Source organism: Chionomys nivalis, chromosome 10 (assembly GCF_950005125.1).
Source record: "Chionomys nivalis chromosome 10, mChiNiv1.1, whole genome shotgun sequence".
In the NCBI taxonomy this organism is placed as follows: Eukaryota; Metazoa; Chordata; class Mammalia; order Rodentia; family Cricetidae; genus Chionomys; species Chionomys nivalis.
This window is the reverse complement of record NC_080095.1, coordinates 35,531,871-35,543,797: the sequence shown is the minus strand read 5'-3', so window position 1 is coordinate 35,543,797 and position 11,927 is coordinate 35,531,871. Positions and strand designations below refer to the sequence as shown.

The following is an 11,927-nucleotide window of genomic DNA, read 5'->3' as shown; positions in this document are numbered from 1 at the left end:
CCTTTTATCTCTTCACCATATTGTTTTCTATCTCTCTACTATCAACGTCCTTAAGGAATTTCTATTCTTACCTTCTGAAATAGCTCCTGAAATTTCTAGTTCTCTTTGGTGTCTCTCATTTGTCTGATAACTTTTGATGTGTTGCTTAGATTGATCAATGAATCTGCCTTGGCCTGATAGGGCAGAACTTAGGTAGGTGGGGAAGAAGAAACTAAATTCTGGGAGGAAGAAAGCAGAGGAGAGAGACACCATGAACTTGCTGCCAAAGATAGACGTGCTGGAACTTGGCTCGTAGGCCACGACCTTGTGGTGATACACAGATTAATGAAGATGGGTTAAATTAATATGTAAGAATTAGTGAATAAGAAGTTAGAACTAATGGGTCAAGCAGTGATTTAACTAATACAATTCTGTGTTGTTATTTCGGAGCTAAGCTAGCTGGGCGGCCGGGACAAACAAGCGGGCCCTCCTCCTATAAATTTTCTCAGCTTTTTTTTTTTTTGAGACAGTAAGTAATAATAAGAGCTAATACATACAGAACTCTATGTACAAGCATGGTGCCGAGTGTTGTATGAACTCATTTTGGTATTTGTAATCACCCTCTTCTGTTTGAATGTGATAACGTTGGTTCAATAAAACAAAACCACGCTAGACATTTCAACAGAAAATACTACCATGGGAATTCTCAATGCAGGTTTGGGAACACTGAAGAAACAAAATGAATACCAAGAGGAAATATCAAGTTACTTAGAAGTAACAGTGGCTGGTCATAGCTGTACCCCTAGGTCTGGTAGGGGTACACAGCTGTGAGTGAGGGGTGTCACTTTGAGCAGAAAAGGGTAAAGAGGATTAGTCACAAGAAAGGAGGCAGCACTATATAGACTGATGATAGGGAAATAAGAAGAAGCCTGTGCTGGTATGGGGAATAGAGACAGAAAAGAGCAGTTGCTTCCAGGGTCGCTTCCTTCCACTGGGAACAGTTCCAACAGCAACAAGCAGGCAGACGCTCCTCCCACTGCCTCCGGCCCCTTGATTGTGCTTCTAAGGCCTCTATTAATACAACTCTACAGGAAGTCAATTGAAAAAGGAAAAATAACACCATGCGGAGGCTCCAGTTCCACAGAGGATATTAGGAGGTATATTTGGAGCTTGGAGGAAACACCTTAATAAGGAACATAGAAATGTACATAACTATTTTTCGTGTGACACAGGTAGTCACAGGTACCTTACAGTCAAACCCAGAGCTCGTTCATCGTCTGTGCTCAGCACTAACGCTGCCTCTGTGAGTATTTGAAGTTGCAAGTTTTGAATTTCTTGGCCTGCTCACTAGCTTTTTCTGAACTTTGGCTTTCTTTCTATTGAGCGGAACTGCTGACTTGATTTCAATGGGGACAATCTTCATTTCTACTCTGTATATGACTGACGTTGTTGTGGGTGAAACATCCTTTTACATAAATTGCCTTTACTGATGCTGCACTGTATCGCTTGCTCTGCTCAGCCTCTGTCCCTAAGATGCAACTTTTTAAAATCAGGAAGTGGGGATAGCGATGCGATTTGCAAAGCAATGGTCTTTTCTCACTCTGCTGTGGACTTGTGTACCTCCATCTGTGTAGCTGAACCCTATTCCTTGGATATTCCACTTTTTCTGTGATCAGGAAGGCTGAAATGAGCAACTGTGCCTTTCTCTGTGAGTAGCTTTCTATCATTTTGGAAGCACCAGTGAGAAGCTCACAGGTGCACAGGATAGTTGGCATAGTCAGCATCTGACTTCAGTGCCCGAGTTCTTACTACACTGTAACCATATAGGTGTCTGATATTCCTTTAACTTCTTTACAAGACGCTGCCTATAAGAGGGTAAAAGCTGAAATAGGGTAATGGCTCAGTGGGTGAAGTGCCTGCTGCAGAACATGAAGGTCTGCATTCAGATTCCTCAAACCCATGCAAAAGCCAAGTGTGGTGGCATAAACCTATAATACTGATGTTCTGTGTGTGTATGTGTGTATTTTTGTATGCATGCGTATGTGCATGCAAAAATGCACCTTGGGGACTTACTGGATGGTATGGACAGTCTAGACAAAACAAAAACAAACAAACAAACAAAAATAAGCTCCTGGTTCAATGAGACACCCCGCCTCAAAGTCTATGGTGGAGCATGATGAAGGAGGGTACCAATGACTGGGACACACACACAACTAATAAAAGAAGCTGATTTTTGATTCCTTGCCATGAGCAAGAAGGTAGATATGCGTTTAGTTACTATAACAGAAGCTATATTTTATTTTGCTGATGGTCATCACATAAGGTTCATATACTTTGAGTCCCTAACTACAGCCCTAAGCCTATTTCCCCAAGGATGCTCACCTGTGTGTGACATGTCTTAGCTGAAGGTCAGGTTCTGTCTCTAAGAGAAGTCTCTGATATGAGAGTCAGGATTCTGGGGAAGATTTTCCAGCTGCAGGGCAGATCAAAGTGACATCTCTTCAGATGTGCAGACCAGAGCATTGCATTTGTCTCTGTTTCTATACTGCTCATTAGGCATCGTGGGGTTGTGGACTGTTTATCTCGAGTGAATGATGTCAGAGTTCTGGTTTTCAGATGCAGCCTTAGCTGTAGTGGGGATCCTGACTAAGATGTGTTTATATGTCTAAGAGGCATTTTTTACTACATTAATTGCACTCCTGCATGGCTCACTCAGTGACAGGGAACTCACCTATGCTCCTCCCCCATTTTCAAATAGAAGAATGTATTTCTTATTAGGAGAAATTGTTTTTCTCTGCTTGCATTCTTTTCACTTTGCATTGTAGGAGAATATTATGGGCTTGGGAGGCATCCCAGTCCACATAGCACTTTCTGCAAAAGCATGTTGACCTGAACTTTATAACCAGCACCCATATGAAAAGCTGGGCACAGTGGTGTGTCTGCAATGTGGGGAGACAGGAATAGGGGGATCCTTGGAGTTTGCTGTCCAGCAAGTCCAGCCCAATCAGCAAGTCCCAGGCCAGGGAAAGATCCTGTCTCAAACAGGTATATTTGGGAATATGTACATATATACATATGTACATATGCATGCAATGATGATTAGTGCACAGAGAGGCCATGAGCTTGAAGGAGAGTGGAGAGGGTGGTGTGGAATGATTTGGAGGAAGTAAAATAAAGGGAAGAATATAATCAAATTATATTCTCAAAGATAAAATAAAATTAAATAAGGTGAGTGCTCTTCTGGTAGATTACATTTTTCTACAAAATCAATCAATCAAACAAACAATTTACCTCCCAAAGAACTGCCACAACCTTAATAGCTCTCGGAGCCTGGGAGTCTCTCGCTCCCCTCATCAGAATGTGAACTTTAGTCTCTACCCCTTGAATACAGGCTACTGTGACTGCAAAATGTACTAGAGCAGAGACATATGTGGCTTTTAAGGCTAGGACATGAGAGGTGACAGTTTCCATCCGGCTCTTTCCTCTAGGGAATTGAGCGTCTGGATAGCCACCATATTTTGAATAACTACAGCTATCCTGGCAGAAATTTAAATACTCTAAAACTCTTTTGCCCTTCCTTTATCTGTCAGGGTAGTGAAATTAGAAGTCTCCTCCTGCCCCTCAAAACATTGGCATTTCCAGCTGCTGAAGTGTCTCAGTGGGTAAAGATGCTTGTCACATGCCTGGTGGTCTGAGTCCCACCCCCAAGACCCAGACACAGGTGGGTAGAGAAAACAAATTTCATAAAATTGGCCTCTGACTTCCACGTACAGACCATGGTATATGCTTCCCCAACAAATACACAATAGTACATTTTTTAAATAAAGGAATTTTTCCAGTTTCATCCAAGGCGAATGAAAAAAACTGGGGCCTCAGGGATACGTTCGTTGGCTTACTCCTTTCTGCGCCCAAGGAAGCATCGCTGAAGGCTCTCATTTCCCTGCCGTCATGTCTAAGAGTCTCACAAGGAGCCGGAACAGCTGTGGAAGCTCTTCATTGGAGGGCTGAGCTTCGAAACAACCGACAAGAGTCTGAGGAGCCATTTTGAGCAATGGAGAACACTCACAGACTGCGTGGTCATGAAAGATCCAAACACCAAACGATCCAGGGGCTTTGGGTTTGTTACATACGCCACTGTGGTGGAAGTGGATGCCGCTATGAATGCAAGACCCCATAAGGTGGATGGAAGAGTTGTGGAACCTAAGAGAGCTGTGTCAAGAGAGGATTCTCAGAGACCAGGTGCCCACTTAACCGTGAAAAAGATCTTTGTTGGTGGTATTAAAGAAGACACTGAAGACTACCACCTGAGAGACTATTTTGAGCAGTATGGGAAAATTGAAGCGATTGAAGTCATGACTGACAGAGGCAGTGGGAAAAAGAGAGGTTTTGCTTTTGCCACCTTTGATGACCATGACTGTGTGGACAAGATTGTTATTCAGAAATACCATACTGTGAAGGGGCACAACTGTGAAGTAAGAAAAGCCCTATCCAAGCAGGAGATGGCTAGTGCTTCCTCCAGCCAAAGAGGTCGAAGTGGTTCTGGAAACTTTGGTGGTGGTCGTGGAGGCGGTTTTGGTGGCAATGACAATTTTGGTCGAGGGGGAAACTTCAGTGGTTGTGGTGGCTTCGGTGGCAGCCGTGGTGGTGGTGGATATGGTGGCAATGGGGATGGCTATAATGGATTTGGTAATGATGGAAGCAATTTCAGAGGTGGTGGAAGCTACAATGATTTTGGCAATTACAACAATCAGTCTTCAAATTTTGGACCAATGAAAGGAGGAATCTTTGGAGGCCGAAGCTGTGGCCCTTATGGTGGCGGAGGCCAGTACTTCGCTAAACCACGAAATCAAGGTGGCTATGTTGGTTCCAGCAGCAGCAGCAGCGATGGCAGTGGCAGGAGGTTCTAATTACAGCCAGGAAACAAAGCTTAGCAGGAGAGGAGAGCCAGAGAAGTGACAGGGAATCTACAGATTACAACAGATTTGTGAACTCAGTCAAGCACAGTGGTGGCAGGGCCTGGCTGCTACAAAGAAGACATGTTTTAGACAATACTCATGTGTATGGGCAAACAAACTCGAGGACTGTATTTGTGACTAATTGTATAACAGGTTATTTTAGTTTCTGTTCTGTGGAAAGTGTAAAGCATTCCACCAAAGGATTTTACTGTAGGCCTCTTCTCACCCATGCTGTTGATTGCTAAATGTAATAGTCTGATCATGACTCTGAATAAATGTCTTTTTTTTCTTTAAAAAAAAAACAAAACAAAACTGGGGCCCCAGGGCCAGTCACATGTGGGAGGGGCTTGTTTCTCCTGAAAATGTTTCAGAGTCACTTGTCACATCTCCTTGCTGGAGAGAATGGAGCTTAAATAATGGTGACGGGTGGCATGGATCACAGCTGCTGAAGGACTGGAAAACTGCCCTCTATTTCAAACTAAAGCTCTTACCAAATCCTAAATATTGGACTTGGTTGCCTACTGGGCCTCTTTCTTCCTCTTTCCCAGTGTGGTAACACTGAATAGATTTCTTTCTCCTTTTGGCAATTGTGTGTTCCTATATTTGGTCTGTTGAGGGTGGATGATCAAACAGAGCATGCTGAGGCCACCAGGGCCAAGGCTTTGACTGGAACAACTCTAGTAAAAGAATCCCCACCCATACAAAGAGGCCACTTTTGGTGAGGTGGCTAACAGTCCATGCTGAATTCCAGAACGTTGCCATTGTCAGCTGGAATTTAACTGCTAGGCCTTAGGTGAACATCCTTCAGATCATTTTTCAGGCCCCCTATTTTGATATCTTCCGGTCCTCAGAAAAGGAGGAGGTGTCTAAGGTACCTCTCTTGCACCCTTGTGGCAAATCCTAGTAATCTTTTGTTGCTTCAGAGTTCATTTCAAACACATGTTTAACTTTGAATCAACGTTCGGTTCATTTGAGGAGTCTCCATTTCTCTACCTGCTGCTAGCTCCTCAGTGTGTCCTATCTTGTATCCATGCAGCTCTTTGGGACGACTGGATGCAACTCTCCCTGCCTTGCCTGTGGCCTATGTACTTCCATGAACAGCAGATAGCACAGGGGTCAGCTCTCAATCACAGGGTGACCTCTCAAGGTTTGTGTCTCTTTACTGCAAACCCACTAAGACAAACTCTTGCCATGAAACCTTTTAGAAAACCCTGGAAACAAGTGAGGGCTTGGACTCCCAAGTCCCATGCTCATGCTCACACTCTCCACACCCTGAGCACACATGTCCCAAATCAAATCATGTTGCTCTCTCTTCCCTCTAAGAGCTGTAACGATGTGTGTTGTTATCATGCCTTTGTTGATTTTTCTCTTCAGCGTTTCATGTTCTGGGCACACCTTACCTAATTCTTTTCTGGGCTACGGAACTCTTTCAGAGCCATCAGTATGGTAAGTTTAACTGGACTCAGATGTGGTAGAGTCAATACAAATTTTCTGTAAGAGGGACATTTGCTATGGTGGTTTAAATGAGAATGTCCCCCATGGACTCTTACATTTGAATGCTTTGTCCCCAGTTGGTGGTGCTGTTTGGGGGACATTTAGGAGGTGTGGACTTGTTGGAAGAAATCTATCACTGGGAGGTGGGCATTGCGGTTTCAAAGTCTAATCCATCCCAGCCCATGTTCCCTTCTTTGTTTTCCTTTTGCCTCTCTGTTTCCTCCCTCTCCACCACTCCTGCCTCCTTTGTATGCTTCATGCTTGGGGTTCAAGACCTGAGATCTCAGCTTCCTTCTCCAGCATTCTTACCTGCCACCTGCTGCCATGCTGTTGTGCCCTCATGGGCTCCAATGGTCTAGAATCATCAGTCCACATAAACTCTTTCTTCTCTGGGTTCCCTTGGTCATGGCATTCTACCACAACAGCAGAAGACTAATTCATCAGGCATAAAACATCCTTTGTAAGAAACAAAGCAAAGCAGCCATGACTAAATACCCAGGAGCCCTATAAAGGCAGACAGAAATTATAGGTACCCGTGCAATAGGTCAAGACCAAATTAGAGTAAAACACAACAGCTCTGCTCATTCCTGACCCACAGACACTGTAATAAATGCCTGTTTGTGCCACTAATTTCCCCTTCTTTAGAAAACAGCAGTGAAAAATACATGGCATAAAATGCTGATCATAACAATTTCTAAATCTACAGTACAGTGATATTAAACACATTCATAAGGTTGTACAACTGTCCTCAGTACACATCTGTATTCATTCTTTTTACCTTTATTCTAGTTTGCTTCTACGTTGTTGTGATCATAGTCCATCACTGAGGGAAGTTAGGGAAGGAAGAGATTCAGCAACCAGAGAGAGAAGCTGCTCACTGGCTTGCTCCCCATGGCTTACTCAGCCTGCTTTTCTTAGAGAACCCGGGAGCACCTGCACAGGAGTGGCACCATTCACAGATGACTGAGCCCTCCCCCATCAATCACTGCTCAAGAAAATGACCCACAGACATGTCCACAGGCAAATCTGGTGGGAAAAAATTCCCCAGTTGAGATCCCTTTCCCCTAGTGGGATGTTTTAAACTAAATCTCAGTGTTACAATTTTACCAATAAAGACTCAGAAGTCAGATGTGGAAGTGAAAACCTGCTAGCTCAGAGACTGACGGGCATCCTGCTAAGCTTCCTCCTCAGCTCACGACTCAGAAAAAAAAATCTTTCTTCAGCTGTTCTGAACCAAAAAAAGCTGCCAAACTCAAAGTTCCTCCACACAACTTCCTGTGTGTTTCTCTATCCATTTTCTGGACTCCCTCTTAACTCACTATGGCTACTTCCTAACGAGTTGCTGCCTCCACCATTTGACCCACACTTGATTTTATTTCATTAATACAATCTTAGGGTTCATGGTGTGATAAACTATCCTGCGTCACCAGTTCGAGTCAAGTTGACAAAAACTAAGAAGCACAACTTTGTACAAATAAAATTCTATACCCATTAAACAGTAAATCTCCATTACTCTCACCCTATTCTACTTTTAGTCCCTGTCATTTTACTAAATACCTCAGATAAAGACGGTCATACTAATATATTCATACTATTAGCATATTGTAATACTTATCAGAATAGCATTTTTGTTTTTTAATTTTACTTCCGTGCATGTATGTGAGTCTGTGTGGGGGTAGAAGTTTAGAGGTTTTGTTATATACTAATTAATACTGTATTGCTTTGATTAATGTAAGTTGCTTTTGAAAGAAGGAACTGTGAGTCCTCCTGTTAGGCTGCTCATTTTCAGGACTTGATAGCTCAAGAGCCCTTATAACTCCATATGACTTTTAGGATAGAGGTTTTTTTTTTTCGTTTATATGACTACTTTTGTACACCTACAGAAGAAGTAATAGAAATTTTGTGGGGGGTTGCTGTGAATTTGTATGTCATATTGAGTAAGTAGTGCCTGCAATTTAATAAGGCTAAGTCTTCCTATCCATAAATATGGAATGGGTTTCTACTTGTTTACTCTGTTTTATACATCAGGGTTTTATAGTTCTCATTATACTTTTATTTCACAGCTTGGGTTCAATCCAGTCTCGAGGATTCAGTCTTGTCGATTTGATTGTAAATAGAACTTATTTTGTGATTTCCTTTTAAGATTATTCATTCATAGTGCATAGAAATGCAACTGAATTTGCATGTTGACTTTTTATATCCGTTTACTTGACAGATATGATTTAATAATTCTAAGAGAACTTTTATTGTATATGAAACATTTTGTCTATTCAATACATGAGCCTGGTTCAACTATAAGCCATTTAATATCAGTACTTCTTTATTTGCAGTGAGGATGACTGAGTCCTGTTTATTTTCTAATTGTTCTAAGCTAACACCTTCAGTACTATGCTAGAGAGAAGTGAACAAAGCAAACGTTTTTGCCGGGCTCCTCATCTCTGTGTATAATTTAGTCTCTCAGCATTGACTATGATATTTACAGTAGGTTCATAATATGTAACTTCTACTATGAAGGGATAGGTTCCTCCAAACATCAACTTCTTGGGTATTGTTTAAATCAATGGGTCTTGTATTTTTGCCAAATGCTTCTTTTGCATTATATGTTTATATACATTAAATCATGACTTTGTTAATGCAAATTCTTTGCTTTATTATATTGATTAATCTGTATATAAACCATGCTTGCATTCCATCAATTGGTTACATTTCGATTTAACATATAATGCATGTAATTTGATGCAGAATTTTATTTTCTTATATTTTTGAGAATTTTGGTATTGAAACTCAAAAGAGATTCCTGCCCACAGTCTTCCTTTTTTGCAGTTTCTTCCCCTTTGATATCAAGCTAATGTGTACCTCACAGAATGAGTTCAGAAGTGTTTCTTTTTATAAGAGTCAGAGAAGAAACTTTGATGAAACATATGGCTTCTGTAAATATTTGGTAGGCTGGGTGGTGGTGGCACACACCTTTAATCCCAGCACTTGGGAGGCAGAGGGAGGCGGATCACTGTGAGGTTGAGGCCTGCCTGATCTACAGACCGATGGCCAGGACAGGTTCCAAAGATACACAGAGAAACACCGTCTCGAAAAACCAAAATAAATAAATAAGTAAATAAATATTTGGTGAAATGTATTAATGAAACCACCATAGCTAGATCTTTCTCTTCATTTGAAAACTTTTATTTAAATCAAGCCTCTTCGACATTTACAGATCTGCTCAGACTTGCTATTTCTTGATAATTTGCTACTGCAGGCTTTTTCTCTTAAGAATTTGTTCATTTCATCAAGGTTATCCTACTTGTTGGCAGATCATTTTTTAAGTGTACTCTTATAAGCACCGGATTTCAGTAGAGTCATGAGTAGTGCCACTTTTGTTTTTTATTTCTGACTTTAGTAACTCAAACCTTTTCTCTGTTTTGATTGTTCCACGTTTGATTGCTTCCCTTTATATACGAGAATCGGCATTTGTTGCATTTCTTTTCTCTAGGTTTTTCCCCTACCTCTTTCATCCCTTCTTTAATCATTATTTCTCACTATTTGCTAGCTTTGGGTTTAGTTTACTTTCGCTGCTACAATTGTTCTGCTAACTTGTTGGCTTGCTTGCTCATTCTTCATTGTTGCTATAAGCACTTGCAGATTATACCACAGTACTACTATCTTCATATCCTGCAAGTTTTGAAGTGTGTTTTCACTTTTAGTCATCTCTACATGTTTTTAAATTTATCTTGTGAGTCCTTCTTGGGTAGGTTAAGGCTATGTTGCTTAAATCCTATAGCTTAGTGGAAGGGTTCTATGCTTTCATAAGGCCCTACATTCTATTCCACAGAAAATAGAACGTTTGGAGTAATGTCTAAATGTGCTAGAACTGTTCATTCTTACTTCAGATTTTAATTGTTTTGTCTATTTTGATGGCATGTGATAAAAGATATAAGTATTGAAAATTGCAAATATAAATATATTAATCATTTGAGAATTTGTAGAATGTATTTCAGTCATGTTTACCTCCACTTCTCCCTGTAACTCTTTCCAGATGCACCCACCTCCCTACCCTCCAACTTCACGTCCTCTTTTATTTTATTTTTTCTTTTTCTGATAACCCATTGAGTTAGTTCAATTTGTGCTTCCCATATACTCCTGAGTGTGGGGCCATCGCTGAACTTTATAGTCACACATATGGCCCTTATTTGTCTCTAGTAATATTTTTACCTTATATCTACTTTGTAAATTAATAGAACCACTGCTTGCTTTCAGTTCCTTACTAGAATGGATTATTTTATCTGTTCTTTCACTTTCAACCTCTTTGTATCTTTGAATCTAAACCAATTAACTAGTAGATGACACACAGTTGTATTTTAACCCTTTCTTCTACTCTTGTCTTTTGATTAAATGATTTAATGTATTTCCTTTTGTGAATATTCTATATTCCTTTTTATATATACTATTTTCTTTTGGGTGATAGGATACTATATTTAAGATTCTTAAGTTAAAATTCTGTAATTTGAAACTTCTGAGGCTATAATTAACAGTTGGTTAATTTTCTTTTTTTGTTCCTCCTTTCAGAACCTTGAAGATATCAACTAATTGCCTTGTAGTGTCCCAGGTTTCTCATGAGAAGAATCTTAAGGTCTCAGAGACCCTGTTACATGTTACTCTTCTCTGTATAATTTCATTTCTCTTTAGCTAATTTTAAGATCGTCTCTTTACCTTTTCCAAGTTGATCAAAAAGTACCTTCACCTGAGTCTATTAGGAGGTGCTATAGATGTTAACAAACTTTTAAGCTATAGCTCTTTTGTCACTGAAGGAATACCCTCAAAGGGGACTATAGTCTCTAGTCACTTCCTTGTTTCATGACTTCTGGTGTGTACTGCTGGCTTTTGACAACTTGACACAAGCTAGAGTCAACAGAGAGGAAGCCGTCCCAATTGAGGAAACATCTCCATCCGATCCAGCTGTAAGGAATTTCTTACTTGGTAATCAATGGATAAGGGTCCACTCCATTGTGGTTGGGTCATTGCTGGGCTGGTGATACTGGGTTCTGTAAGAAAGCAGGCTAACAGTGTCATGTAAAACAACCCAGTTAGTAGCACCCCTCCATGGACTCTGCATCAGCTCCTGCCTCCACGTTCCTGCCATGTTTGAGTTCCTGCCCTGACTCTTTTTGGTGTTGAACAGCAGTGTGGAAGTGTAAACCAAATAAGTTTTCCTTCACAACTTACTCTTTGGTCATGGTGTTTTGTGACAACCATAAAAACTGCTAAGACATAATGTAAGTGGTTCTCTGGCTATGATTTGTTTGTGACCTCTGAAGTTCAAAGCAGTTGTCACACCAAATTTGAACTAGGGCTTCATAGAACTGTGTGCCAAAACTGAACCTTCTCCCTTAAATGCATCCATTGTTTTCAGCATTTTTCTTATAATGATGCAGAGCAGAATAATACAAGTTTCATGAAATGCTGTGATTTTTCATCTGCGAGGATTTTAGACATTATTTCTGACAA

General features: G+C 40.7%; 1 protein-coding gene across 1 annotated transcript; it reads left to right on the top strand.

Annotated features, from left to right (window-relative positions):
- The first annotated feature begins 4,043 nt into the window (after nt 1-4,043).
- On the top strand, nt 4,044-4,935 carry LOC130883007 (heterogeneous nuclear ribonucleoprotein A1-like). The gene has a single exon (XM_057783160.1). It carries the CDS (start codon nt 4,059-4,061, stop codon nt 4,884-4,886), a length of 828 nt encoding a protein of 275 aa, XP_057639143.1. The 5' UTR covers nt 4,044-4,058; the 3' UTR covers nt 4,887-4,935.
- Nucleotides 4,936-11,927: the final 6,992 nt, after the last annotated feature.